General features: G+C 34.6%; 1 protein-coding gene across 7 annotated transcripts in view; it reads right to left on the bottom strand.

Annotated features, from left to right (window-relative positions):
- Window positions 1–28,000, bottom strand: part of Pgant9 (polypeptide N-acetylgalactosaminyltransferase 9) — a 442,501-nt gene that overhangs the window by 20,645 nt on the left and 393,856 nt on the right. For all 7 annotated transcript variants that reach the window (XM_076364365.1, XM_076364352.1, XM_076364362.1 and 4 more), the window contains 5 exons: window positions 21,575–21,744; window positions 14,831–15,144; window positions 13,194–13,392; window positions 11,482–11,651; window positions 7,814–7,942 (listed from right to left, as the gene is read on the bottom strand). In XM_076364365.1, the coding sequence (XP_076220480.1) occupies window positions 7,814–7,942; window positions 11,482–11,651; window positions 13,194–13,392; window positions 14,831–15,144; window positions 21,575–21,744 (982 nt within the window). The remainder of the gene's footprint in view (window positions 1–7,813; window positions 7,943–11,481; window positions 11,652–13,193; window positions 13,393–14,830; window positions 15,145–21,574; window positions 21,745–28,000) is intronic.

Below are 28,000 nucleotides of genomic sequence, written 5' to 3'. Positions count from 1 at the left end.
TTCGATAACGAGTTATAGTTAATAAAAAGATACCAAGTTAATGTTTCTATGCGCAACACTTGCAATTTGCAGTTCGCAAAAGGTTTCCAGCAATTCCTAGAAACCCAAATATAAACATTTGTGAAAACTACATTAATTTTCACAGTACACGTTAACTATCGCGTCTAACAAAACTAAATGCTGTTGTAAAAAATACTACTCTAAGTGTAAAAAAAAGAGAGTGCGATTAATATATAGATTTTATTAATAGTATTATTAATATATATAATTATAATATATTAATTAAATTCTTGACTCTGTTGAATAAAAATAATACACCATGTATAATTATATTATACACAATATAATATTGAATACTGAATTTTCTAACTTAACTGTATCAAACAAAGTAGTGACTGTAAGTTATCTTTCGAGTGCAAAGGGTTAACCCTCAGCAGTCCTATATCGTGTCAGAACGTCTACTAACAATTTCTCTATATTTATTTGTAATATCACAATTGTACCATTTAGAGGTACCACCTCAGTGATTCCCAACTATTCTTCAATAAACAATTCACGTCGTATCAACACTAAAACTACCGAGCATTTAAATGAACTTTTCCAAATTCCTCCATAGAAACTTCAAAACTGCATCTATTGAGACTAATTGATTTCCAATTAAGTTTCCGTAATGCTACATCAACCTCTTCAATAATTTCTCAACGAAACAACATATTTCGAATAATTGCAAAACGAAGACATCAGGAATGGTCATTTTAACCCGTAGTTTTAGCATTAAACTGTAATGGAATGAAACAACGTCGATGTGGACTCCAAAGCGAGAAGCCAAGAGCACTTCAGACCGCAAAGGGTTAAAACGTCCAACAACGTTCGTCTCAGAGCTTGAACGCCATACCCATATTCGCCACAATGCATCGTCTTTTTCTCCAAAAAAGAGAAATAATTGCAGCGTGATTTAACCGAAGACACCGAAAAAGAGAACTGCCACCGTAGAAAGGCAGGAAGCGAAGGGGAAGAAGGGAAAGGGCGGACGGGGTCGCGGGTGAGAACATAAGTTCCGAGGCGGCGGACGGCTCGTCCAAGGGAAATTGTTATTTCGCATGCGGCGCGAACCGCATTCCGAAGCGCGCGCCGCGTGAAATGCTTCTTCGTGGAAATGTCCGGCCATCCTTTATGCGTTCTTCCTTTTTCCCGCGCCCTTTCCCCCTTTTTTCCACTATCCGCCCGGCTGTGTAAGAGTTTTCCGCAGCCGTCGCGCGTCGAGAATGCCGGTGTCGTTGCGCGCGAAGAAAAAATATGGCAAAACGCATTCCATTCGCGCGTTCGGATCGGGGGCGAGAGGCTGCGGAGAATGCTCGCGGAACTGGAAAAGGGTTGTGATCGATACGATTTCTGTGTTATAAGCCGAGACGACGAGCGACTCTCTCTCTCTCGCTGCTTTGTTGCGCGAGCTGAGACCGGGACGTTTTATTCCTCGATTCTTCACTCTTTTCGGGACAATTCGAATTTTCTGGTTTGAGATGGTTTACGTGAAATATGTATTATATGTTTGCGTGTCTATGCTGTATTAAATGCAGTCTATTTGTTTGTTTGTTTTCTAGTGGGATTCATCAACTACTTCTATTACATCGTGTCAGACTCGCGATGAATATTATCAACCGGTATTCTGTAAAACTAATGGAAACATGTACATAAATTAGGAAACAAAGCTACTTTATTTGAATATTTCACGTATCGTATCGTATGTTTATGTTTACTTGTTTGTTTGTTTTTTAGTGGCATTCATCAACTACTTGTTGTATTACATCGTGTCAGACTCAGGATGGATATTATCAACTCGACGAATCTAAATGTTATTTCTTCATTTTTCATATGAAATATTACTTGTTTACTATCAATCTTCGAGCTCTAGAGGCAACGTAGACATAAAATAAGCATCGAATTTTTGTGTTTTTCTGTAAAATCATTAACGACAAAGTATCTGTGTCGAGCACTGTTGTGAAAGAAATCGTTAAGGGGTTAAATTGTGTATTAGAATTCGAGACGGGTAGATCGATTTAATTTAAAGTTACTTTGTTACTGTGAGTTTTGTAAGAAGGATAATAATCATTTCTTTGGGAATACAAATTTGATGATTATTTATTTGGAAATATGATAGTTGAAGAAGCATAAGGTAAATGTAAAATTGTGCGAATAAAGTTTGTAGGATACACACTGATTTCTTGTATCAAGTAGAAGTGTAAGTAGAAATAACTAGTATTAGTCAGACATGTTCATATTAATGACTACATCCAATATGTTTTAAACGTCGATTTTGTCATGGGAAAAGTAAAATTTAATGAAATCATTTCATGGTTTATGCTGGTTTCTTAGTCGATGAAGTAGGTTATACTTATTCATAATTAATGTATCGATTTTTTTATAGCATTTTATGAAGCTTCGTATGCTGTAATTAAATAATTATTATATAAAAACTGGCAAATGTTAGAATACGAAATTTATTACGAAAATCACCGGCTTCTGACGCTGTATACGGGTTCCAGATTAAAGGTGCACGGCTTTAGAGGAAAGCACGAAATATCCCAGTTGCGTGACACTGCAATTCACGTGGGTCTAGGAAGCCCTTAATCTGTGTATTTATGGGAGATCCAGCGGCAGACGTAAAGAAAGGGTAAAACTATGAGAAAGTCAGTGATTACACAAGAAAGTGATCAATTCTTGAACAGTTATCACGATACTTTTCTCGACGTTACTTCTGTACCATGAGTAAAAACTCTAAGAGAAACGTTAAATACGAATTACACATATAAAAGTCTTATCATTATACGTACTGGAGACCTACACTTGTAATTCTTTCAATACAGTCCACGATAAAAGTAAAAAAGTTCCTATAATCCTAGAAATATATTTTAATGAAAAGAATATTATTTAATTAATTTAATAGTCTCCAATTAAAAAGACTAAATAATTGCTTGTCGTTTAATTGTAGTGAAATATTCAGTTTGAACATTGATATTTTTATGTATTCATTTATAAATTATCTTTCGCATTAATTGTCTCGTTATTTTAAAAATGAAATATCATCGAAAGTTTGGATACTGTAAAAATAAACAATCAACTTCTCGCTGCCGGGTAATGTAAAATATAAAACACGGTTAACTTGTCCTTTTGTCGTGAACTGTACGCGACTTGAGCATTGCACACTTTTACCTTCTGTTCGCGTACTCCAGTGTACGAGAATGGTATATAAAAAATAATGGAAGAAGTTAATTGAGCGTTAAAAGTGTTATGAATTGCTTAGGAAGGGAAAGAGGTGGAAAAGGGGCGAGAAAAGTGTACATTTTGCTCACGCGACATCGTAGCTTACACAGCATTTAATTGCCGATACGAATCGCTGCTTCGTCGATATTTTAGACACGTTCCACGTGGACTGATCGATTTTTCTCTAACAGCAAACAGTTCGAATAAGTCAGTTAAAGGTAAATCGCTGTTATCAGTATTTTTATCCTTTCGTGAGGGTAATTTAAAGATTATCGATGTTTCCCTAAGTATTACTCATTACCGACTGCAATAACTTAGGAAAAAGAATATTTTAAAATTAATAGTATTCTTATTGAAACTAATTGTTACTTATGAAAGCAAAATGACTAATAAGATAATTATGATAAAATTAGTTTTTTATAATATTAAATAAAATGATAATTAATATTTCTACACTTGTTACACTTTCTACCATTTATAAGTTTCTATTATATTTATTTATATGAAAATTCGTAGTCTATTTACAAATAGAATAGATCTGTCTGATCAAAGCTTATCTACTTCTACTTCCAAATTTCTTAATTCCGATCTTCCGCATTAAATTGCTCCACATCAAACTAAAATAATCTATACTAACTGCTTGCAACAAGTGAACATTTTATTTGATACACAAACACCGAAAATCTACTGATCAAAGATCAATTGCAATATTATTCACAACAATGGTACACGGTTTAATTGACCATTCTTCAATCAACAACTTCATTAATAAATTCAATAATATAACGATCATTTCATTACTACTAAATTCAATTCCTGTGAAGTTTTCCTTAACACTAAATTTACGGGACGCGTCAATTTGACGCATATTGAATTTTATAAACATTACTTTGTAAACGTATATGTCAGTTCTGATTGATGCAAATACATGAACGTGTACTCCAATAATGTATTTTTAAATCCCTAATTTCCAAGATCTAAACGAACGAAGATTAATTCTTGATTTAGACGTACAATGTATCTTTTGACCAACTTATTAAGAAACCGAGTCACTGGTCACATCGCAATTCGATAACACGGTGGATTGCGACGGCCATCGATCAACCACGTATACAGAGATCGAGAATGTAATGACCCGTAGGAGTACCGGGGCCACGGTGCCACGAGATTATCGGCGACAAGCTCGACAATCATTTCGCAATTACGAATGCAGCGAAACAGAGGGTTGCCAGACGTCGGCCGGCGTCGCGACAGCCGGAAATAAATCGAAACTTGATTGATCGCCATGAATCCTCCATGGGAACGGAATTAATGCACTGTCAATCGCGGAATGGCCGAACCGGGGCCGCGGCTTTCCCTGTCCCCGTTGTAATACTTTAACGTCATAATAACATCAATATTTATACGTTTGTTCTTTCATTTCGACAATTCTTTCACTTTCATCGTTTTACACTCTGACCTTCTCATGGTTTGAATATTATGTCGTGGAAGTGTAATGCTATGGTTGTAAATGGTAATGCAATGGTTTTTAGTAGTACTTTCAACGTGAGACTGTCTACCTAATAGGAATATTGAAAAAAATACTCTGAAAGTAGAAGTTTATTTGTTAAGAAGTATGTGAATTGTGAGATTTTTGAATAAGTGAGATGCTAAATAAAGTAAGATATTTTAAAGTTTAAAATAAAAATTAGATATTGTTTCATTGCACAGTTTGTTGAAATATTTTTAAAACTTGATTAATATTTTGTAATTATACCTTTTGAAAAATCTGCATTCGAAATCTACTAGCTTATGTGTTCATACTTGGGTAAAGTGTTTATGATTAAATTTCTATAGAAATATATAGGTGATATTGATAGACAAATATTTGTCTGCCCATTCGCGTACCACTTCCACTTTGGATACACTCTTATCCCTTTATACCTTAACAATGTATCAAAAATTATAATTGAAATGAACTATAATAAATTTGTACGTTCAAACGTGACACGTTTTATAAAAAAAATCGATCTTACAAAAAAGAATATAATCATTAATCCACAAGATAGAAACCAGGTCTGACAATACATGTGCCATTATCACTGAAACTTCCCAACTATCTTCACATTTCCACATTTATTCCGTAAAATACCTTTCATTTCATAAATCTCTCATATTCTAAGGCAATATTGAAACGTTGTCATTCTATTGTAACAATATCCCCGCGAAGACATAAAAAAAAATATCAATAACGAAGCAACAACTGAAGTCAGACACAAAAAGAACATAACATAAAGGGAGTACGGAAGTTATTACAAGCGTTTTAATAACACTTGCTTATAAAACCGTAAATTCGTGGAAACGATTCGAGAGACAATAGCCGCGGGTCGGCAGATCAAAGTAAAGGGACTTTAATCACGAAATCGAAATCGAAAGTCCCGCCAATAGCCCCGAGGGAAACGTCTTAGCCCGCGGCCACATTTGATTCCCTTCCATTATCGAATGACTACCAACTTCGTTGAGAGCAGCCACGATTTCAACAAGCCGATTGAGGTGAATTGATTTCCGATCGGGCGCCACGGAAACCTTCAAACCGACGCTATCAGAATCGCTTTCGATCGCGGCTATCATTGTTTCCCGATCGAAGGCATTGTTTTCTTTCGCTGGCTTATCAGCATCAATCACTGTTCATGCTAGCAGCGATCGAGTTTTGCGTCTCTAACTAAAATAGCGCAGACACGTGGAAGTCGGGATGTAATTCGTGACACAATCGAAGGGTGCAATGGTTTTCCATTGGACGTGAATGGAATATATTGTGAAATATATAATATTATTCTATTAACTCTTTGCGGACGAATATCGATATTTCGGCGGGATGAAAGTTTCGTATTTGGAAGACTAAGTTGCGGACACATGATCTGATTACTCGAAGAGCAAAGGATCAGTACGTAGTTTCCTTTTTATATCAATTAAACAATTGATAGGTAAATCAGCTTCATCTGCTGAAGGTTTCATATATTTTACAGAATCTCCGTCCGCAAAGGGTTAATTGTATTATATTGTATTTTAAAATATATTATATTGAAATTAATTGGGAATTGTGTGTGTGTTTCAATTGATTGGTGGTATTTCTTAATCTATTTAAATTGGTTCATCTCCAAAGAAGTCTCTGTTATTAATTTGTCAAATGAAATTGTTAGGAAGTTCTTCTTTAAGTATAAGGTTACTTTACCCACTGACTTTATTTGCAAAAGATTTTGTGAACTTTCATAGGTCAATAAAAACATATAAAATCTTCTTTCTAATAAACTTTCCTGCATCTATTGTACTTCTCGAAGTACACAATGAAGTAATAAAACTCTCATTATCCCCTGAAAGAAGTTCGCGCTCCACACAACCAACAACTAGCAAAAAAGATTACTCAACAAACTAAGGAACTTTTAGAAAGTTCCCAATCCCCTGACATTAAACTTTCCCATAAAATCAAAAGGAACATATTGTTGCGATACATCGAATTAACGAGGTTGCGATGTATCGAACTCGTCCCTCTAGCACGAACCAACCCTTAGGATCTGAAGGGGGTTGAAATAAACTGGTCGCTAAGGAGTTGGTCAGAGTAAACGAAGACAAACGAGTAGTCTTTGAGCGAACGTTGACGTGAATAGACGTGTTGAGCTATAGACTACATTCTGTAATATTTGTATGAAATTGTAAATATTAGTGTAAATAAGAACATTGTAAATAAACATGTCGCGGGCGAGCACCCCAGAACCCGCCCAGCGCAACAATATAAAGACATCAAAACATTCAGTATCAACACCTATCAAAGATGTTACTCAAAAATATTCAGTGTATAAATTAATTCAGTGCCTTTCCATTTATTTAACACACAAATTCCTTCTACATTTAAATATCCTCTTCTTATGTCAAGATTCTCCATGTTTACCACAAAAATGACAAAAGTTGTTCAAAGTCACAGACAATACTTCAAGAATCAAGAAACACTCAATTGCAACATAAATATGTTCAAACATATTCAAACTCGTTTTCACTGCGAGTTTCACGAAGCAGTGAATCCTTTTCAACAAGCAATAATTACATTCATAGTCTAACTCAACCGATTCCTTACTCTAAAAATAAATTGAATAAAAAAACAGACTGCAGTAAAACAATCTAAAACCAGGAGAAAACTCTAAATCGCCCATTTACCTTTATTTAGGTTATTACCTAAGAATTGTGAACGAAATGTAGGTGCATTCGAAAGAAGCACTGAATTTGTCTCTATATCCAATATAATCCAGGAAACATCCGAAGCGTTCGTTCGGGGGGAGTTAAGAGAAGGGATGAAAAGGAAACCTCCTCTCGATCATTTATCCTGCCAGTGGAGGGAGCCTCCGAGCCAGTTAGATGGTAACTCAACACCGTGATGGATCAAAGTGGCGGATAACGTTGTTAGAGAAACGAATGGGCCGCTCGCTCGGCGCCCGCTCGATTCCGATGGCAGCGTTCACCTGCGAAGAAAAGATACGAGGGGCGCCCCCCCGAAGGGGGACGGACACGCGTAAATCCTTACCTCGCCAGAAGCCACCGCTTCGCCGGGTATGAAGAGCTCTGGGTAAACGTTGTCCAGGTACCATTTGAACGACTTGCAGCCTAGCTTCTTCCTTAGCGCCTTGCGGTCCGACACGTCGCCATAGTTACCCTGCAATTTGCGAATTATACGTACAGAAACTTTTCAATTGACTAACAAGGAGGAATATGGTGGTAGATCGAAGAGGCGGAATTAGGATTTAGGAGATTTAGATGTCTATATGACATTTATTATACTGTTGTAAGAGATTTATGTACTGATCTGGTGTGAAGTAATTGGTATTGTATAAATTGTGAATTAAGGGAATAGAAACCGTTGATTGAGGAAGGGAAATATTGTAGTAAACTCGTTAAAATTTGAAGTTGGGTGTTTGACTTGGAAGTTTATATTAGGAGATGTTTTCAGTAGATTGTAGCCCAATGAGTTGCCATAATTTCCATTTGAATTGGGAATTACGAATTCGGAAATGTTTGATTGAGTGAAGGGAAGGAACATAATAGTGAAGTAGGTAGAATTTGAAGATCTAAGTTATAGGTTAGGAATTATTTCTTTGTATTTATATATAGTTTCCAATTAGTCAATATAATTTCTTTACAAATGGGGGATTACAAATCCAGACATTTTTTATTTTTTAAACACTAGAAACATAGCGGTGAATTAGCTAAGTTCTGAAAATCTAAATTATAGGTTAAGATCTATATTTTCCTTATCTCTGCATATTCCAATAAATCACTATAATTTTTCTATAAATTTTGAATTACAAATTCAGAAATTTTGTATCCAGTAAACAACAGGGACATAGTGGTGAATTGGCCAAGTTCTGAAGATCTAAATTATAGGTTAGGATCTATATTTTCCTTATCTCTGTATATTCCAATAAATCACTATAATTTTTCTATAAATTTTGAATTACAAATTCAGAAATTTTTGATCGAATAAAGGGGAGAGACATGGCGGCGGATTAGCTAAGATTTGAAGGTCCGGATTAGGAGCTAGGGGGTGAATTCTATAGGGTAGAATGGAAATACGAGAACGTCGTTTCCGGGAGCACGGATTTAAAGGCACGGGAACAGGATAGCAGATATAATCGTAAAAGGGTGGGAGGAAAAGGACGGTAGCTGGAAACCCGAGGAAGAAATAAAGGGCGAGCACAGAAACACACGGTGCCTTTTATGGACTCGAGTTTAGAGCCTCGAAGTGGAATAATGGGGATACTTGTTCGGGGTGAAAGGACGATTTATGTGGCCGATGCGCGGCGAATCTTTGGGCAATCTTCGGACAGTCGTGTAAGGGGTGTCACGAAGTTCCTTTTGATACGTGGCGGCGCCGGAGGGGTGAGTTTTAGTCGAACGATGGGCAATGAGTGAGAATGACGAGTAAAATTGTACTGGCTGGTGCGAGTAAATGACCAATTAATAGGGAATTTCTTTGACAAAATTATTACTCATCATAAACATACGATTAATATACAATAATGAAAATTATTCTAACAATAGGCAATATTTAAAATCTTCGAACATTGAAAACAGAATTTTATAAGTATGAAAAGAATTACTTTGTATATTATAAATCACTAACTTCATTTATCTTAGAATACTATAAACAATAATTAAAAATCTCCGTATTTTTAACAGAACATTCAAATCCATTCACTAAATCATCAAACAAAGTGCCTCGTCATTAAATTAACTTGCACCAAGCTTCAAATAATTCTATTCAACAATTCTCAATCCCCCTTTATCATATCACACTCACCGATTAGAAACATTCATTCATTTCCCAAAATCTCTCCGGAAAAGTAACACAAAACCAATAAAATCCCCTCGGAACGCCCACCCCGTGCTTCCGCAAAGGTTCCCCAAGTCATAAACATCCGCAGCAAGCTTGTATCCCATTCGGAGAATCAGGACAAACGTCACTAACACGTCCGACCGTTCCGATCGTCTATTTGTCAGCCCTGATTCGAGACATAATGTCCGCGCGAGACTGCTTTTAAAGGAGATCCCCGAAGGAGGACCAGAGAGTGCCACTTGTTCCGGCAATATAATTTGACGTACGCGAAGGGGAAACGATTTATTTTTATCCTATCATTCCAGTCGCTCGATCGGATCCCGTTCCGGGAGGACAAGCTGCCAGGATAAAGGATGGATCGTTATGACCGTGGATAAAAGAAGCGTCTTTCAAGGGAACGCCGGGACACGCGAGCGATCCCGAGGAGTGCTTGCCACGTTTATAGCTCCCTCTGCCCCGCTCTTTTTACGAGGAGTCTCGGTCTACGGTATTCTCCATCATCGGGCCCGGTTATAGTCATTTCTTATCGTAACCGTTCCGTCGAACGTGTGCTCTAGCGGACCGCCAATAAAATCACACGCAAATGGAAACACGAGTGCCGTCACGACCACCCCTCGCAGGAAGCGTATAATGAGGCCGAGATACGTTTAACGAACCACTCGAAAAAAGGGAATGTCCCCGGATCCGGAGATTCAAAGCACGACTTAACGGAGGAGTTATGATCGACTTCCGCGCAATTAGAACTCTTTTCTGGACGTGGAAATGGCAACTGAAATTTTCCGCTGCGTCCGAGGCAATAACTTGGGGGAATGTTTGCTGATTGCTTGTGGGATCAGTAATTTATAGAGGATGAGTATGGAGTTTTGAGATGGTGACGGAGAGAGGTTGGTAAATGAAACTTTGAAGGATTTGGATAATTTAATGTTATGGTGTCGTAGGTTGTGTGGGGTATTGAGCTGTTTTATGTTTGTTCTAGTTTGTTTGATGATAGAGATTTGTTCTTGGACATTTCGAACCGATGGTAGCTGAAGAATAATTTAATTATCGAATAAGTTGTCTGGTTTGTTGTTCACTGATATTTGTTCATTTGCCGGTTTTAATATAGAGAATATAATATTTTAGATCACTGTTGGTGGAGTAATCTGCGTTGAAGTTGATGGATACTCTGTTTTGTTGTAATCGTTATATACTTCAACAATTTTCTTTATACTACCTCCTAATGTCACAATCATATGAAATGCAACATATAATTTCAAATTTCAACAGATGTCAAAAGTTTTTAAATAAACTACAAGATTACCACACTAAAATATAATTGAATCAAGATACAATGGCCGCTGATAAACATCTCCAGTTTTATAGATTCAAATAACTAGTCGTCAATTTCCCTCATTCCTCATAATTCCTTTTTCAACCTAATCCATCTCGAGGAACCTGCTAAACAACCCCAGTTCCCCAAATTCAATTAACTAACCATCAATTCTCTTCATTCCTCGTAATTCCTTTTTCAACCTAATCCGTCTCGAGGAACTCGCTAAAATCCCCAGTTCCCCAAATTCAAGTAACTAACCATCAATTCTCTTCATTCCTCATAATTCCTTTTTCAACCTAATCCATCTCGAGGAACTCGCTAAAATCCCCATTCCCGAAATTCAACTAATCAATGCGTTTTATTCCTCGCCAATCTCCTTTCCCTCGCGATTTATCTCGTATAGCCCCGAGACAGAAAGCGTGCGAGTCGCTTCAGCATAATCCGTCTCGAGGAAGCTGTCGGAAGTAAAACCAAGATGACGAGTCTGGGACGAGGTGGTGGGTGGACGGGCGTTCTGAAAAAGGTTACTCAAAGCAGAAGTGCTCACCTTGTCGTGACCTATCCTCTGGTAGTAGTACTTGGCGTACTCGTCTAGCCACACTTCGCTCAGCCTTATGCTGTTCCTCTTGAGCACGTTCACGCCGCTACGCCACTTGTACGGCGAACGTTTCCGGAAGATGTGGCCCACGTGCGAGCACGGCACGATCTCCAGAGTACCTGGGACCGCAAGTCGAAATTTCATTCGTTCGCCACGGACTGACGAAACGGCTGATTGCCGGGGAAACAACTTTAGTCCGCAGGTAACGGGGCCGGTCTGTATACTCGATCCACGATGATCCCGGAACCGTTCCGGGGGATTTAAGCTTTCCGCGGTTGGCGACCGGTACCCCGCCACTTCCGGAAGCGGAGGAAGGTGGGGGAATTCGGTCGGCGAGAAGGGAGAGCGTTATTGGCCGTTGAAAGGGTTGTATGGGCGGTTTGCTGTGATATTGGTTTCCATTTGTTTTTGGGGGATAGTGAAGAAGTAAATGATTTTGATATGATAGATGAGGTATTTATTTATTGTATTTAGTTTATTATGATGGTGGTGTCGATTTATATTTGGGGCACAGTGAGAAATAAATGATTTTGGTGTGATAGATGAGGTGTTCATTTATTTTATTTAGTTTATTATGATGGTGCCAAAAATGTATTTTGAAGAAATAAATGATTTTGATATGATAGATGAGGTATTTATTTATTGTATTCAGTTTATTATGATGGTGGTGTCAATATATATTTGGGGGACAGTGAGAAATAAATGATTTTGGTATGATAGACGAGGTGTTCATTTATTTTATTTAGTTTATTATGATGGTGCCAAAAATGTATTTTGAAGAAATAAATGATTTTGATATGATAGATGAGGTATTTATTTATTGTATTCAGTTTATTATGATGGTGGTGTCGATTTATATTTGGGGCACAGTGAGAAATAAATGATTTTGGTGTGATAGATGAGGTGTTCATTTATTTTATTTAGTTTATTATGATGGTGCTACAAATGTATTTTGAAGAAATAAATGATTTTGATATGATAGTGGTGTTAATTTATTTTTGGGGAATATTGAGAAGTGATTTCAATATGATAATGGTGTTAATTTATTTTTGGAGAATATTGAGAAATGATTTCAATATGATGATGGTGTTAATTTATTCTGTTTAGTTTGTTATGGTAGTGACGTAAAATTATTTCGAAGTATTGAGAAAATAAATGATTCAGATGAAACTTAATGCATACTTCATATTTACGGGTAATTAATGCTTTTCAATTTAACGTATACGCGAACATTGATCAATTGAATCATTTTGATTATCTTACCGTCGTAAGAATTATTGCAATTAATTTAGATTACGATTTTCTTCTATACACCTACGCTACAAGGATGCATGCAAAATGTTTATAATACTGAACGAACTATAATAAATGTAGTTTATATAACTACGATTTTCCGAACTGTAATTATCAAATGTATCAGATAATAACACAAAAGACAAGTCTAAAATTCTTGAAAGAGGAAACGAGCGTCATATTTTCTAAGGTTTGAAATCAAGATAGTGTGCACTCTTGTTCATTGAAAATTCCTGATCCAACCTATTTTTCTTTAATCATAAAGAACATCGTACGTTCTCAAAGCAAAAGCTTTTCCACGAGAAAGCTCTGCTTATTCCATTTCTGGCAATTTCTTGGGAACAGTTTTTACCATAGCGTGAACATACCTCCGCACATCCAGGTCTTGAACGAAAGCTCGAGATTTTCGCCGCCCCAAATGTCGAAACCGCTGTCGTACGTGCCGAGGCGGTCAAAGAAAGCTCGATCTATCGAAAAGAGGCCACCGGCCATGGTCGGCGACCAAACGGGCTCCGCGGGATTCTTGTGCCTCTTTTTCTCCCGTTCTGGTACCGCGTGCCAATTGAACTGATAAAGAAAATCAAGGAACCTTCAGTGACTCACTGATCACACGAAGCTTTTATTCAAATAAATAAATAAAAAGTTCGAAGAATTCTATACGATGATATCAAAGAAATCGTGTAACGACTTTTCACGTACACATAAATGTACGAAGTAAAATGAAACTAGATTTTAGTGAAAAATTAAAGAGATCTTCAAATAAATAATAAAATAAATCTGTTTTATTCTAATCTACAATTTTTTATTGTAATCTGTGTGGTTTGATATCATTATGAACGTTCGTAGTGAAAGTATAACATACAGATTTTAAATAATGTATTAAAATTTGTAGATTTACTAATTAGTAGATACGAATTCATTTAATTCAAGGATTCTATAATGATAGTCTGAAATTTTTAAGAATTCTTCTTGTACTCTGAGCTGGAAACAAATTTTGAATTATTGCATAAAAATTGATAGTGTGCTTCATTTCAAGGTTAAATCTATTGAAGCTTTAAATTCAATCAGCAAAATTACTACGCTGTATATGATTTTAATAAAGAATAACACCGATACAGTTTCATTTAGTAAACGTCGGAAAATAAAGCCAAAGTCGAGAAATATGCGTACGCTACCAAAGCTTTTATTAAATCCGTCAGACTTTTTAAAATAATGATCTAACAAGTTACTGCGCCCGACAGCAGACCGCCCTGTCGCCCTTTTTACTGCTGAATAAAACATTTTTACTTAATTTCACTTACGGCAACTCTGTAAGTTTCCTCTCCTCGCGTATTTTAATGTGTACATTATTAAAAACTTCTTCGAGAGGAAAATTCACCATATTAATTAAAGAAAAAATGTTCACGTTAATGATGACAAGGTTTCTACTGAACTTATTAGAAATTTCAGTTATTGACGTTAATGGATTGATGTTCGAACAAAGTACAGGGATTAAAGTAGAATGAATTTATGAGGTAATCACTGTAGAAGTATCAGGCGTGTCATTAAAATCTTTTTGGACAGTTATGCAAGAAATATCTGAACACTATATAATTAGAAAACAATTTAACTAATTAACGTACTGCATAATTTCTATTACAATAATAAATCCAAATTTTACTTAAAACATTTTAAAAAGTATAAATATTAACCTAGTATAAAATTAACGTATAAGGGTCAATATTATGCAAATAATAAATACTGCCTTGGAAAACTGAAATTACATTTCGACTGCAAGAAAATTAATAATATTTGTGTTATATACACTAATTTGAAATCATTACCACAAATTTTACTCCATATTACAGAACGAAGAGTTGAAAACATTTCTGTAAAAAATTATTTTGAAATTGGATCTATTACAATATTGAATGGTTTAGCTGTGTACGTTCTCGGGATAAACCACATCGAAGTACTAAATTATTTTCTGATAACGACTGATAATAATGGAGAGAATTTCGCATACCTGGAGATTCCAATCGAAACCGCCCACGTTCACGCCACCCGAATCCCGCCAGTGATATTCGAGTGTGGTGTCGTCAATAACGTCGATCACGGGACAGACGACTGTCGTCGAGTCTCTGGCAATACGATCGAGGAGTGGTTCCAACCATCCCTCGGTGCACTCGCAATGGCTGTCCAAATATGTGAGCACGGGAGCCTTCGCGGCTGCCGCGCCGAGTAAACGCGCTCTAATAAGACCCTCGCGTTTTTGCGCCCTAATGATCTGCACCTTCGGATAGTTCATCATGTAGTCCTCGAGCTGGCGCTGGAGATGGGCTGCGAACAAATATGTTCGAGTGATTAAGCATCAGAATAAACGTTGTAATAGGAATTGAATATTAGGATAATTAAATATTAATATTAGATTCAAGATTGGAATGATTATTATAACAAAGATTGTATATTGAGATGATTGAATATTAAGTATTGAATAAAAAATGGTGTTAGTTAATTAGATATTGATGGTAGATTAAATATTAGAATAAGTATCGAATAGTGAAAGAAATATTAAATGAAGATTGAATTTTGAAGTGACTAAGTGTTAAGTGGTGAATAAATAATAAGATATTAGGTAATTAGATATAAATAGCAGATTAAATATTGGAATAAGTATTGAATAAAGAGTAATAGAAATATTGTATAAAGTTTGAATTTTGAAATGATTAAATATTAAGTGTTGAATAAATAATAAGATATTAGGTAATTAGATATAAATAGCAGATTAAATATTGGAATAAGTATTGAATAAAGAGTAATAGAAATATTGAATAGAAATTAAAAGGATAACAGAATAAATATTGTAATAGAGATTGACGATTAATGAGTGCAGTTATCGATATGTGTCTTCATACGATAACGTCAGTGATAAATAATAATGTGGATTTTGTATGCATATAACATAACTGTTTATCCAAAATTTTGGAGGATGGACATTTTAATAAATCATTATGAGATTTTTAGTATATAAATAAACAAAATTTAGATGAATATTTTAATATAGTAGAGAAATTAATAGACACTGATGGATAGATAAGTTCATAATGAGTCGCTGGTGTACCACGAGATATAAATATTAATACGAGCTTTATATGCTTGTAATATAACTTATCATTTGATCGCGAGATTGAGTGGGATGAAAACTTGAATAAAGTTTAATGAGATTTCCCATGTCTTCCAACATGCCTATATAAATGTATATCTACTTTCAAAGATACTTTGCAGTCTACTGACGATGTAAAATAACTTACGTGTAACAACTTATATTATCTTTACTTCAAAGCCAATCCTTTCGCAAACTAACGCGAAATAAACATCGCTTCTTGCATTTATTAAAGTAAAAGTGTCACGTATCTAATAATTTCAGGCGCACAGCAAATCATGATTAAAGATCACACCGAGGATAATAACAATTAGTGATCATAGGTGATTTATTCCACGCTGAAACAGGACGAGACGCTTATATAACGTGTCCTCATTTATGGGGCTTACTTTAATTACGGATAATATAAAGGATTTCAACGGTGGACGTTGTTAACGAGCATAATGACGACCCTCGGATGACATACGTATCATTTTGGTGAAATCGACGATGTGACACACTCCATGGTCTGTGTTTATGTATATATATATATTTTTTTTTCGATTTCTCCAACAGTCACTGACCTCTTTTGTTCGGCACCCTTTTAATAACGCGTTTGACACAAAAATTCATTAAAAACACGTTATCGAATACACCAAAGAGAACGCTGCGCGGAACAATTTAATTAAAATTCGATGTCTGAACCGGTACATCGACGTTTCACGCGACGCTCAGCGTCATGTTCAGGATCGTTAAACACTATTTGTCAATTACTAATTCTTTCGTGCGAGCCGAACGTAATTATACCAGATATAAATGTTTCAATTCGGGCAAAGGACGGTTTCGAATAAAACACGCCGGCTTTTAATCGTGTAAATCTATCGATACGAGAGGGAAAAAAACGAAAATTCGTTAAAATATACATTTGATATTATTTATTCCTTTCAATGGGAACATATTTTTTTTTTAAATCGGCCGTTCCTGTTAAAATACCCATCACTCGAATTGTTACAATACCTTTTGTACAATTCCCATGACATAAAATAATGATTAAAATTCTGGAAGATATTACTAATTGGTAATTCAAATTAATATCTTTTCGAACACTTTATACGTTTATAAATTATTTCTCTTGGAGGCGTAACGAACAAATATTTAATGCAAGGAAATGCATCAGTTGTTTTCTTTGGTTTCCGAAAATTTTATAAAAATTTTATTGTAAATAAAATATAAACTGTTGAAATTGTTAAATAATAACGAGATTGCGGTAAAGAATAATGTTTTCTGTTCGTACACTTCCAGCAAATGTAATGGCATTTAACTCCTAATAAATTCCTGTAGCACAAGCATTCACGTAATTGTACCGAATCCGGTATTGCAAAATTAATTACGGGTTTTCGAAGTGAAGCATTCCGTTCATTTATTACGGAGCATCAAACAGTTGGAATTGTTTGCGAACTGCTCGATCGCAGCCTATAAATGAAACTTAACACTTGTAATGCGAATGATCATTATGTGCAGGTATTTTGCCACGAAGTATTTATAGCTTTAAAATATAATGTATTAAATTTCATAGATTACATGATGTATATAATTATCATAATAACCACCATGATCTAAACTCCTTTGTTAGACAACTACAAGGTAAAATATTTTATTTAAATATGAGAACATTTATTTCATAATTTAAAAAGTATAAAGTAAAATATTTTATTCGAATGTAAAAGTTTTCTGCGGCTTAAAATACAACAGGTATAATATGTTATGATAAAATAATATTGTACTAGAGTTCTTTCACTGAAAAATAATGTGGGTAAAAAATATTGTATATTATAGATCAGGGAAAATGCGGACACGAGAGAAAAGAAAACAATTTAATTATATATTCCATCAAACCTCTCATTTTCCACTCAATTACCAAGTAATTAAAAGTAAATAATTGATATTTATCGGTGGCTTCGTTCCCATATTAATATTTTATTTATACAACGGTTTTATCTACGAACGAATGCAAATATTCTATCTGGAGTGTTTGATCCGATTATATATAAATCTTTATCAATATTTGACGAATTCTCGTTAGCAAATCCGAAACTGTTTTAGACATCAAACTATTAATTGTTAAATATGATACACATAATACTATTTCAGATGTCAAACTATTAATTATTAAATATGTTACACATGAAACTATTTTAGATATCAAACTATTAATTGTTAAGAATGTTACATATAAAACTACTTTAAATACCAAACTATTAGTTATTAAATATAGTACACACGACAATATTCTAAATATCAAACTATTAACTATTAAACATCTTAGATGTCCAACTATTTTATATATCCAACCTCGAACTCGCCAGTGCCATGGCGTTACACCGTAGAGGGTTAATACGTTCATAAAAGAGGGTGTGTCGGATATTTTCGTGCAGCTCACAATAAAACAAAATGGGAGTAGACACGAAAAAGGTTAGGGAGGAGCTTATTGCGTCGTTCCTATGATAAAACAATCAGTCGGCTTGTAATGGGACACGCCACGTGTTGTCTATGGTGTTGGTACCCATGTTTATGAGCCGCACTTCCGCCCGACGCGGAAGCTTATCTCGAGCTTTTAAGGGGATTTTCACGGGCTCCACGCCATGTTACCTCCGCCACACCATCCCCTATCCCTCTGTCACGGGTTAATCTCGCCGGGTCTTTCCGTCGCGATTTTTATTTTTCTTCACCCTTCGTTACACGCGACTCCCGCCGGTTATCTGCCCCCTCGATCCCCGGGTGTATTAATAAAGTCTGAACGCCATTAACGATACGAAAGCTTAGTCCTTTCGCGTCACTGCCGACCAGTCGTCGAAATAATTTAGTTCAATTATTTATTAACACGACACAGTCCGGCGCGATTCGAGTGAGAAATGTTTCCTTAAATTAACACGTTGAACGCCACGGTGGTTATCGGTGACCGGAGCTCTCAAATTTCGTGAAAACAATTGCAGTAAGAAAATTGATATTGAATCGAAATGTTTAGTAACACAAGAAGCTAGATAATAGTGTAACATGAGTACTGTAATACTAAAACATTAATAATTATTTCTAACACTATTTTATTATAAAGGATTAAATCTTACTATAACAAAACGCTCGAAATTCTCGTGGCAGTTAACGTGATAATCATCAACTTCGTGCATTATATTTCAGATGAATTTATGCAACTGAAAGCTTCTAGTACGTAGTTTCTATTAAATTTATTGAAAAGTTTATTAGACGAATACAGATTGTGTTTCTTTTTTGAATGTGAAGTTTGTGTTTTGGTAAATAAGTGAAGGGTGTGAAGTATTAATATACTGATTAGGTAGGAAATTGGTAAATGAAGTGGTCAGGGTGTAGTGTGATGAAGTTTAAATGAAATCTTCATATAATTGATTGAAACCAAATTATATTAATGAAGAGAAATTTGTCTTTAAAGATAGCAATAAATTCAGACTTTAGCATACGAATTTCATGGAAACGAGTTAGTAGGATTGGACTTGTATATTTCATTGAAGAATATAGTCTGACTATATCGGAAGAGGTTCAGAATTTGTAGTTAATTTGATTAGACACTGCGAAGTTCGCGTTACAATATAGTACAAGTTCTACAGCGCGGTACCTTAATCCTCAAAGTTTTAATCTTGTCCGAGTGGTGATATCTAACAGGGTTCCGGGATATTTAGCGTTGAAGTTAAGAGAAGTTTTCTGTTTTAATTGTATTTTTACGTCTGGGAAGATCATTTTTATTTTCATCTCAGAAATTATAAACGTTCTTATACTGTGATTAATAATTAGAATCATTTAAAAGTTGTTGAACTGCAAATAAAATTACAAAGATTCGAATATATACAACATTTTAAATCAAATTAAAATGTTTAATTGAAAAAGCAATATTCGAATGTATAGATTCTACAACACAGCAGTTTGAAACGCTCAAGCGTATTATTAATTTCCATGCATTTACAGAAAATCTTATTAAATACATTATTAAATACATTATTAAATACATTGTTAAATACATTCCTTCTGATTAAAATACAACTCCATTTTTTATCAATTACACTATCTAGTAACAATTTATCAACTACAATTATATTACTCAAATTGTTCACCAATCCCAATGATGAATATAACCTCCGACAGTTCCAATTAACGTAGATGCAAACACAATAAAATCCACAAAATCACATTATCCTAATGGCATCTATAAAATATTCCACGGAAAATCAGAAATGTTCACACGATTATCCGTTCTATAATGGAGCAAAAAAATTGATCGCCAAACTTCCCTGGATGTTGAGGCTCGCGCGTCAAACGCAGGCAAATCTGACTCTCCGTTCGTTCGTTCGATCCCGACCGGAAGTCCGTGGAAAGGTATCAACATGTCGGCGTCGTTGGCATGTATCAACCTGTCGGAATTTCCCGAGTACACGCGAAACATGTCTGCAAAAGCTTTCCCTTCTATTCACGTTGACCCGATCGTTACGGTGCTCGCGGACCCCGCGCCACACACGCCGGAGATGGATCGCGATTAATCGATCTATCGCGGAGCTACGGAACACCGGCGCGATAACGAATCACCGGGTTGAATAGGGACACGCTTGCTCGGCCGAGCAACTATTACCGCATAACGAAAGTCTTCCATTTGAACTCGGCCAACGTCGATCCTTGATCCGGCAAATGCAGTTTTTTCTAAGTTGATACGATCGTAGGATTTTTAACACTAGAACTACTGGACGAATCGAAACGATCTATTCCTGATATCTTCTTTTTGTAATTATTGAAGAGAAAAGGAATGTTTCTTTGAGAAATTATTACAGGAATTGATTTAGTAATACGCAAACTGAATTGTAAATCAATTAAAGTCTCGGTAGGTGCAGTCTTGGAGTTTCTAGAGAAATTAGAAAAAGTCAATTTAACTGCTCGGTAGATTTAGTGTTAACACTAGAGCTACTGAACGAATCGAAATGGTGGGTTTCAGGTTTCTTACTTCGCAATTATTGATACCTCATATGTATTAAATATTTGAAATGTGGTGAGAAGTAAATTGCTTCACTTGAATATTATAATTGGTATATGAAGAAAGAAATTTATTGTTAGAACTTTAATGAGAATTACATATTAATCACATTAAATGCTTGGGTCAAAATAAGCTCATTCCTGTTTTCTTGTTTTTATAGTTATTAAACGGACAACAGAAGCTTCTCTGAAGAATTACTAAAGAAATTGATTCAATAATATACGAACTGAGTTTTGAATTGATTGAAATTTCGATGCACTCTTGGAGTTTCTATACGAACATTTTGGAAAGTCGGTTTGATTGTTTTGGTAGTTCTAGTGCTAAGGGATGAAAATGCTACTATGACGTTGAGAGAAAATCGTGTGCTGGAATTATAGGTTTTAGGAAAGTGATACGTTGCAAGTATGAAATTCTGAGTAAATTGAATTATTGTGTTATTGTGTAATTTACAATAATTATAATTTGTAATTCGATTACAGAGAAAGTTGTCGATAATGTAATAGAAAAATATGAGAAAGATGTAACTCAAAATACAGTGACAAAGAAATAGTATTTGCAATCTGTGTATTTGATTTACTTACGCATATCGGAGAAGTCATCTACCAAGATGATTTCTTGTATTAAATGTTCCGGCGATCTGTCCAACACGGAATGAACTGTCCTTAATAATACTGACCACGCTTCGTTGTGGAAGCATATAATTACTGCTGTGGGTGGAAGATCCTTTAAATATCTTCCTGGTTCTTTGCACCTGTAACAAAACAATGTATAAAAATGTAAGTAACAAAGTATGTACTTCAAAAACTCCATTGTAATTATTCCTTTCATAAAAATCAAATAAAATAAAGTGCAAACTTTATTTATATATAACATCTTATTCTGTAGAATCCAATATTTAAATTTATATTATCTAAATTAAGATTATTAGATACGTTAGTCCAAAACTATATTATTCTTATTTTACGGAACCCGTCAATTTGACGGATATTGCATTTTTTAATTATTTACTTAGTATCAGTTTAAGTCGATTTTGATTCGTGCAATTATGCGAATACGCATTGCGATAGTCTGGTTTTGAAGTTATAATTTTCGCGATTTATATAGACGAACATGTAGTTTTCTAGAAACAATAAAATAAAATTTAGAATAAACCTCCGTGAATCTAGTGTTAATAGAAGCAAAATATAAGTACCATATTTCACGATGATTGAAGTATTTGAAATTCAAATTAATTTTAAAACGTATTCAAATTTAACACGTTTCATCGCATAAACTAAAACGAAACGAAATTGGAAACAAGTTTACCGCGTTCGTAACTCCCCAATAAAGATCTCGCCTGACTATAAATTCGATGGCTCGGTATTAATGTCTTAATCCCATCATCGAACGGAAGATACGGATTATGGAGGAGAGATACCGGCGGAACGATAGGGGTCAAAATACGGTAATACGATTAGAAACCACTGTGTTGGCAGAATAAACGGTCTAGAGGTGTACACACATTTCTGAGATCCCTGCAGGCCAAGATTCCGTGAGGCCGTTCGATTCGCCACGCCATCGGCGTATCGTCTAATAAACTTAACGTTGATAATATGCTTTGTAAACAAGCAAGTTCCTCTATCCACGAGTCGGTATAAGGATCTGTGTGCATCTGAATTTAGAAACACCGAATAAAATGTACCGAAGCTTTTTGAAATATCATTATTAGTATTATTTGTTTGTTAAGCTATGTGACGTATTGCTTGATAAATTTAATGTTGATAATATGCTTCGTAAACAAGCAACTTCGTCGATCCACGAGTATCTGTGTGTATATGAATTCAGTAACACCGAATGAAATGTATTTTTGTTTTGTGAAATGTTATTATTATTATTTGTTTGTTAAGCTATGTGACGTATTGCTTAATAAATTTAATGTTGATAAGATATGATTAAATGTATTTTTGTTTTGTGAAGTATCATTATTATTATTTTTTTGTTAAGCTATGTGACGTATTGCTTAATAAATTTAATGTTGATAAGATATGATTAAATGTATTTTTGTTTTGTGAAGTATCATTATTATTATTTTTTTGTTAAGCTACGTGGAATAAATATGTATTTGTAAAACGTATAAGTGCTTTTCTTTCCAATAGTTTGTTTTCCCTTGTACCGACAGGATTTTCGCGTAAATGGAGGGTCAGGTGTAGTTTGAATCATAAAATTAAATTCAACTAAAATGCTCTCAAACAGAAATCGTTTATTATTTATGGATTGTAGAAGTTTACATGAATTTCTATTTTAACAGGAAGCAAATCGGAAATTGTTTAATAAAAAGAAAAGTTTACTTCTGTCAATAAACTACATCGGTTTAAAAATGGAAGGGTTTTAAAAGATTAAGAAGAGAAATTTACTTTTATTAATGAATTATTTTTTATTGAATGTTTTTATCGAGAAGAGTTTCGTTGGCAGTAAAAACGAAGTAGATTTCTATAGATGAATTATATTTGTTTAAAAATATAACATTTTATTTGGCACACTCCAGCTGCAAGATTCCCGACATTATTTTATGATAGAATCATTCAATATTGATTTTGAGATTTGTATCGGAACTAATATCAGACATAATAATAGTATGTCAATAATAATCTGTCACATTCCCAATTTCATTGATTATTAATGCACGCTGTGTTCGAAGCATTTAAAATACACATTCAACAAATTCGATATCCGTTGAAAGTGTCTATAAATTATTCAAACGATATTTCCGGAGTCTCAGTTAGAAGCGTATCTATTAAACGAAATACAACTGCAATCTCGTATAACAGTAAATTTATCTATAAATGGAATCGAATTAAACGAAAAGATTTTTATGACGTTATATCAAGAGCGTTCCATGGTTAACATTAACCCGTTGCCATATAATGACGAGCGAGACTGATACGAATGATTCGGTTAATTTAGTAAAAATCAATATCCTAACAATATTACTTTAACCTTGTGTTTTCATTCATATTTAAAAATAAATTTGTATTAATTTCTATTTATTATACTTAATATACTACTTTAAACTACATTTCCTATTTTATTCAAAAACTTATCAATATTTTTTCTACATTTAACTAATGTATTATTATTTTATAGGTGAAGTGAATATTACTAAAAAATTACCCACCCTGAAAGGCTTATCAGTAAAATAAATCACGCTTATCAGTCAATAACACAGCAAGAGATTAATACAAAATATTGTACCACTCCCTAAATAACGCAGTTATTAAATTTCTTATATTTAAAAAAATTAAAATAAATTTTAGTAAATATAAAACACATCCTCCTTCATATATCATCCATTATTAATAATGGAGAATATATTTTAATTTCAATAAACTTTCGTTTATCTTAATTTTCAAAAATAGAAGAATTAGAAAAGACCCTATTGTTTATGGGACGATAGAATGATATGTACGAAATGAATACAATATTTTGCAATGATGAACATAGTTCAGCGGGCCGTTAAAGTGAACGCGGTTAAGAGGGAAGAGTTTAAGGTGTCTGACACCACAAAGGCGTAACAGTTGCAGCTATTGCCAGTGCATTAAACTCGAGCCATTTTTTTCGAACGGGGTTACCTTTGCTGGGAATCAGTTTGCGGTTTATATTTGCCTGTTTGGATGGTATCAACCGTAAGCCGACCGGGTTTTTGCGTGTGCCGGGGTACAAGTAACAGGAAATATAGAAGCGGCTTACACCTGGCTTAGACCGATTGTGCTCATGCCTCGAAAGAACGTGCACGCAGTAGATACGTCGAATCATGGTCAGACAACAAGAAAGTAACGGCACGATCGTCGTAGAGGTTATCTACGAATATTCCACGAATAACATTGTAATAAACGTAATGTTAAAACGGTGTTTCGAACAAATTGAAAAGTAGAAAATTAAATAAGTAATTAATAAATAATTTTATAGGAAACAGAAAGTAATAGTTTGTTGTAAGGGTTATTTATAAATGATTATAAAGTAAAACGATGCTTGAACAAACTGAAAAGTAGGAATTTATGTGAATAATTAATTTACGTTTATTATAGAATAAAATACAATTTTTGTTTGGAATTTCATAATTACTGGAATGAATGCAATTTCTCTACCATTTTATTCTATTTGTGTGTTTCATGTGACTTTCGAGAAATATGGAAGAGTGATTAGTAATAAATGGACAGAATATTGACTGGTACAATATTTAAAATAATGTCAATTAAATGAATTATTAATATTGTTTGGTGTATTTATCGTGTATGGAGTTTTAATGGAGAATAATGCGTATGGTTAATATAATAATATTAATTCTGATATGAGTTTTGAATTATTAGTTTATATGTGTTCTTATTTGCAACTGATAATTTTTTGTTAATTGGAGATATTGGCTGTTTATTGAAACATTATGTTAAATCATTTCTGACGGACTCTATATGGAAGATTAACATATCCATATAACAATTTATGCAGTTCATTTGCCTGCATGATTATTCAGGAATACTTGCAGTAGATGGATCGACATATAGTCAGGCACATAGTACCACTACCCCTATAATACAAATCTGCGAATAATCATACGATTTTCATATTAAACGGATTGTTACAGTGAAGTGATTACACAATATTATTATTTAATACGAAATAAATTTCTTTAGACAAATTACAACAAAATTATAATAAATTATCTGATCTCAAACTTTATTCCTTCAAAGATATTTCACTTCGAAAACATTTGTGAAGTTTTTCTTATCCTTTCTGCGACTGACAGCGTTGAAAATCGGAGTAAACAACTACAGGTGTAGAACAGAAATGACGAGCAGTTACAAAAGAATTTTTCCAGAGGAGGATATTGTTCTCGCGACAAGCTCTTACAGAAACAAATACAGTTGATCGACTTCTTAAGCTTTTGTCTTATTTCGATGTATATATATTATGTATAATAATAATATAATAATTAAATTTAAAAATAATATTATAATTCTTTGTATATATACAGGGTGTAACTAAATTGTTGCGCAGGAATGATAGCGTGTGTACAACTCATTAAACTCAGTAAAAAAATCCCAATGAAGATGGATCCAATTCTCAAATAGTTTCCGAGAAAAAATAGTTTTAAAAAAATTATCTCGAAAAGTATCAGTGATGCAAACGAATGTGTCAGACAAAAGTTACAGGGTATGAAATATATATATAGTTTTATGTAAAATATAGTTTTATATAACTATAATATTGTAATGACATTCATTTAAAACATATTTTCAACCCTTACCCAATAAAAATAACTCTACTATATACCAATTCCTATTTGCTAACAGAAAAAATGTAAATATCTTCTAATTAAAAATTTATATATTACACAAACATTTAATCATTTTCTATCCACCATCGCAAATATTTCAATTAGGTGGTCCCAATTTCAACACAAACATTCCAAACAACTGTTCCCATGTCTGCAAGTGCAGGAGAGAATTAAATACCGGAAGACCATCGAAAAAGGCGAAACCCTAGAACGAAGTTCGGGCTTCTCTTTCTCATTCGATAATCCCGGCTGATTTCCAGGCAACCAACAATGGAGGCTCTTTTATGGGCGGTAAAGAGGATATCGTCGCTGTTGAACGGCAATCGAGCAGAAACGATCCCCAGTGTTTCCGCTGGCTTAAAGGTTTTTCCGGGCCGCGTGGCCCTGGCAACATGCTCGTGAAATTAACGGGTCCTAGTGACAGTTGTACGTAACGATGCCGGACAGTTCCGTCGTTGTCTTCTGCGACGGGCTAACGGTTTAATATTGCGAAAGAATTGCGAGCGGACTGCTGCTTGACTTTATTCTTTAGCGATGCTCGGCGATATTTGGAGCTAAGCGAAATTTACGGAGATTGTGTGCTATATTAGAATTCTATTACGTTAGGATTTATTAGGAATGATTACTGTGCTTTGAATTTGGAAGAAAATGGATATAAAATTTTATTGTTGGAAGTGGGTTATTGGAGGAAAGGTGTTGAAGGTGTGTGATACTAATTAAAATAGTAATTGTACATTAATTATAGTGAATAATTTCTATTTATAAAAAATAGTATAATTAAATCGTATGTTATTTAAAATTATCTTGTTCATGTTTGGGAATATTTAAATTACAAATACATAAAAATTCAGGAGGTCATAATTATTTTTTTACACAAACTACTGGACAGATCAAAATGACATTCCTGATTTCCTCTTTTGTAATTATTCTACAGACAACAGATGTTTCTCTAAGAAATTATTAAAAAAATTGATTTAACAACATGTAGACTGAATTGTAAATTAATTGAAGTCTCGGTAGATACAGTCTTGGAGTTTCTAGAGAAATTTCAAAAAGTCAATTCAGCTGCTAGTTTGTATCTATACTTTATCAAACTCCGCATTCTACGGTAACAATCTAAAAATCTATACCAAATGAACGAAACATAATAATCCAACGTCACCTGAAAACATAAAAGTAGTATTCCAGTAGATACACTTAAAAACCCCCGGACAACGATGAAATTTAGAATTTAAATGCCCCCATAATTCCAGGCAAGTAGACTCGAACTCCGCGCGGTTGTTAAACAAATGGCCCATGTTTAATAAAACTTGCCGGTGTGCTCGTTCAACGCCAGTTAAAAATTGCCCATCGTGCTAAATTCCTGTACCGAGTAAATCTGCGGAATAAGAATGAAATATGCAAATTAAAGGAAGACCGTCCACGGAGTGGCTTAAAAGAGTCTCTAACTAGGATCTACTGTTAAACGGTATCATTATCGCACGGAACATCCGTCAGGGCCGTAACTCAGGGCCAGTGCGTGTCAAAAGATCACGGATAGCTGTTTCAATTAGTCTGGCGGCGGAATTTCCCGCGTACCGGCCCGACGACCCATGGGGCGTCGTAAAGATCCGTAATGGCTAAGGGCTGCGGACTTTCGGCCCGTGAATGTGATAGGGACAACCATGATGGACTGTTCCTCTAACCACGTGGAAAG

Source organism: Nomia melanderi, chromosome 1 (genome assembly GCF_051020985.1).
Source record: "Nomia melanderi isolate GNS246 chromosome 1, iyNomMela1, whole genome shotgun sequence".
NCBI classification, from domain to species: Eukaryota; Metazoa; Arthropoda; class Insecta; order Hymenoptera; family Halictidae; genus Nomia; species Nomia melanderi.
This window is presented reverse-complemented; position numbering and strand designations above follow the sequence as displayed.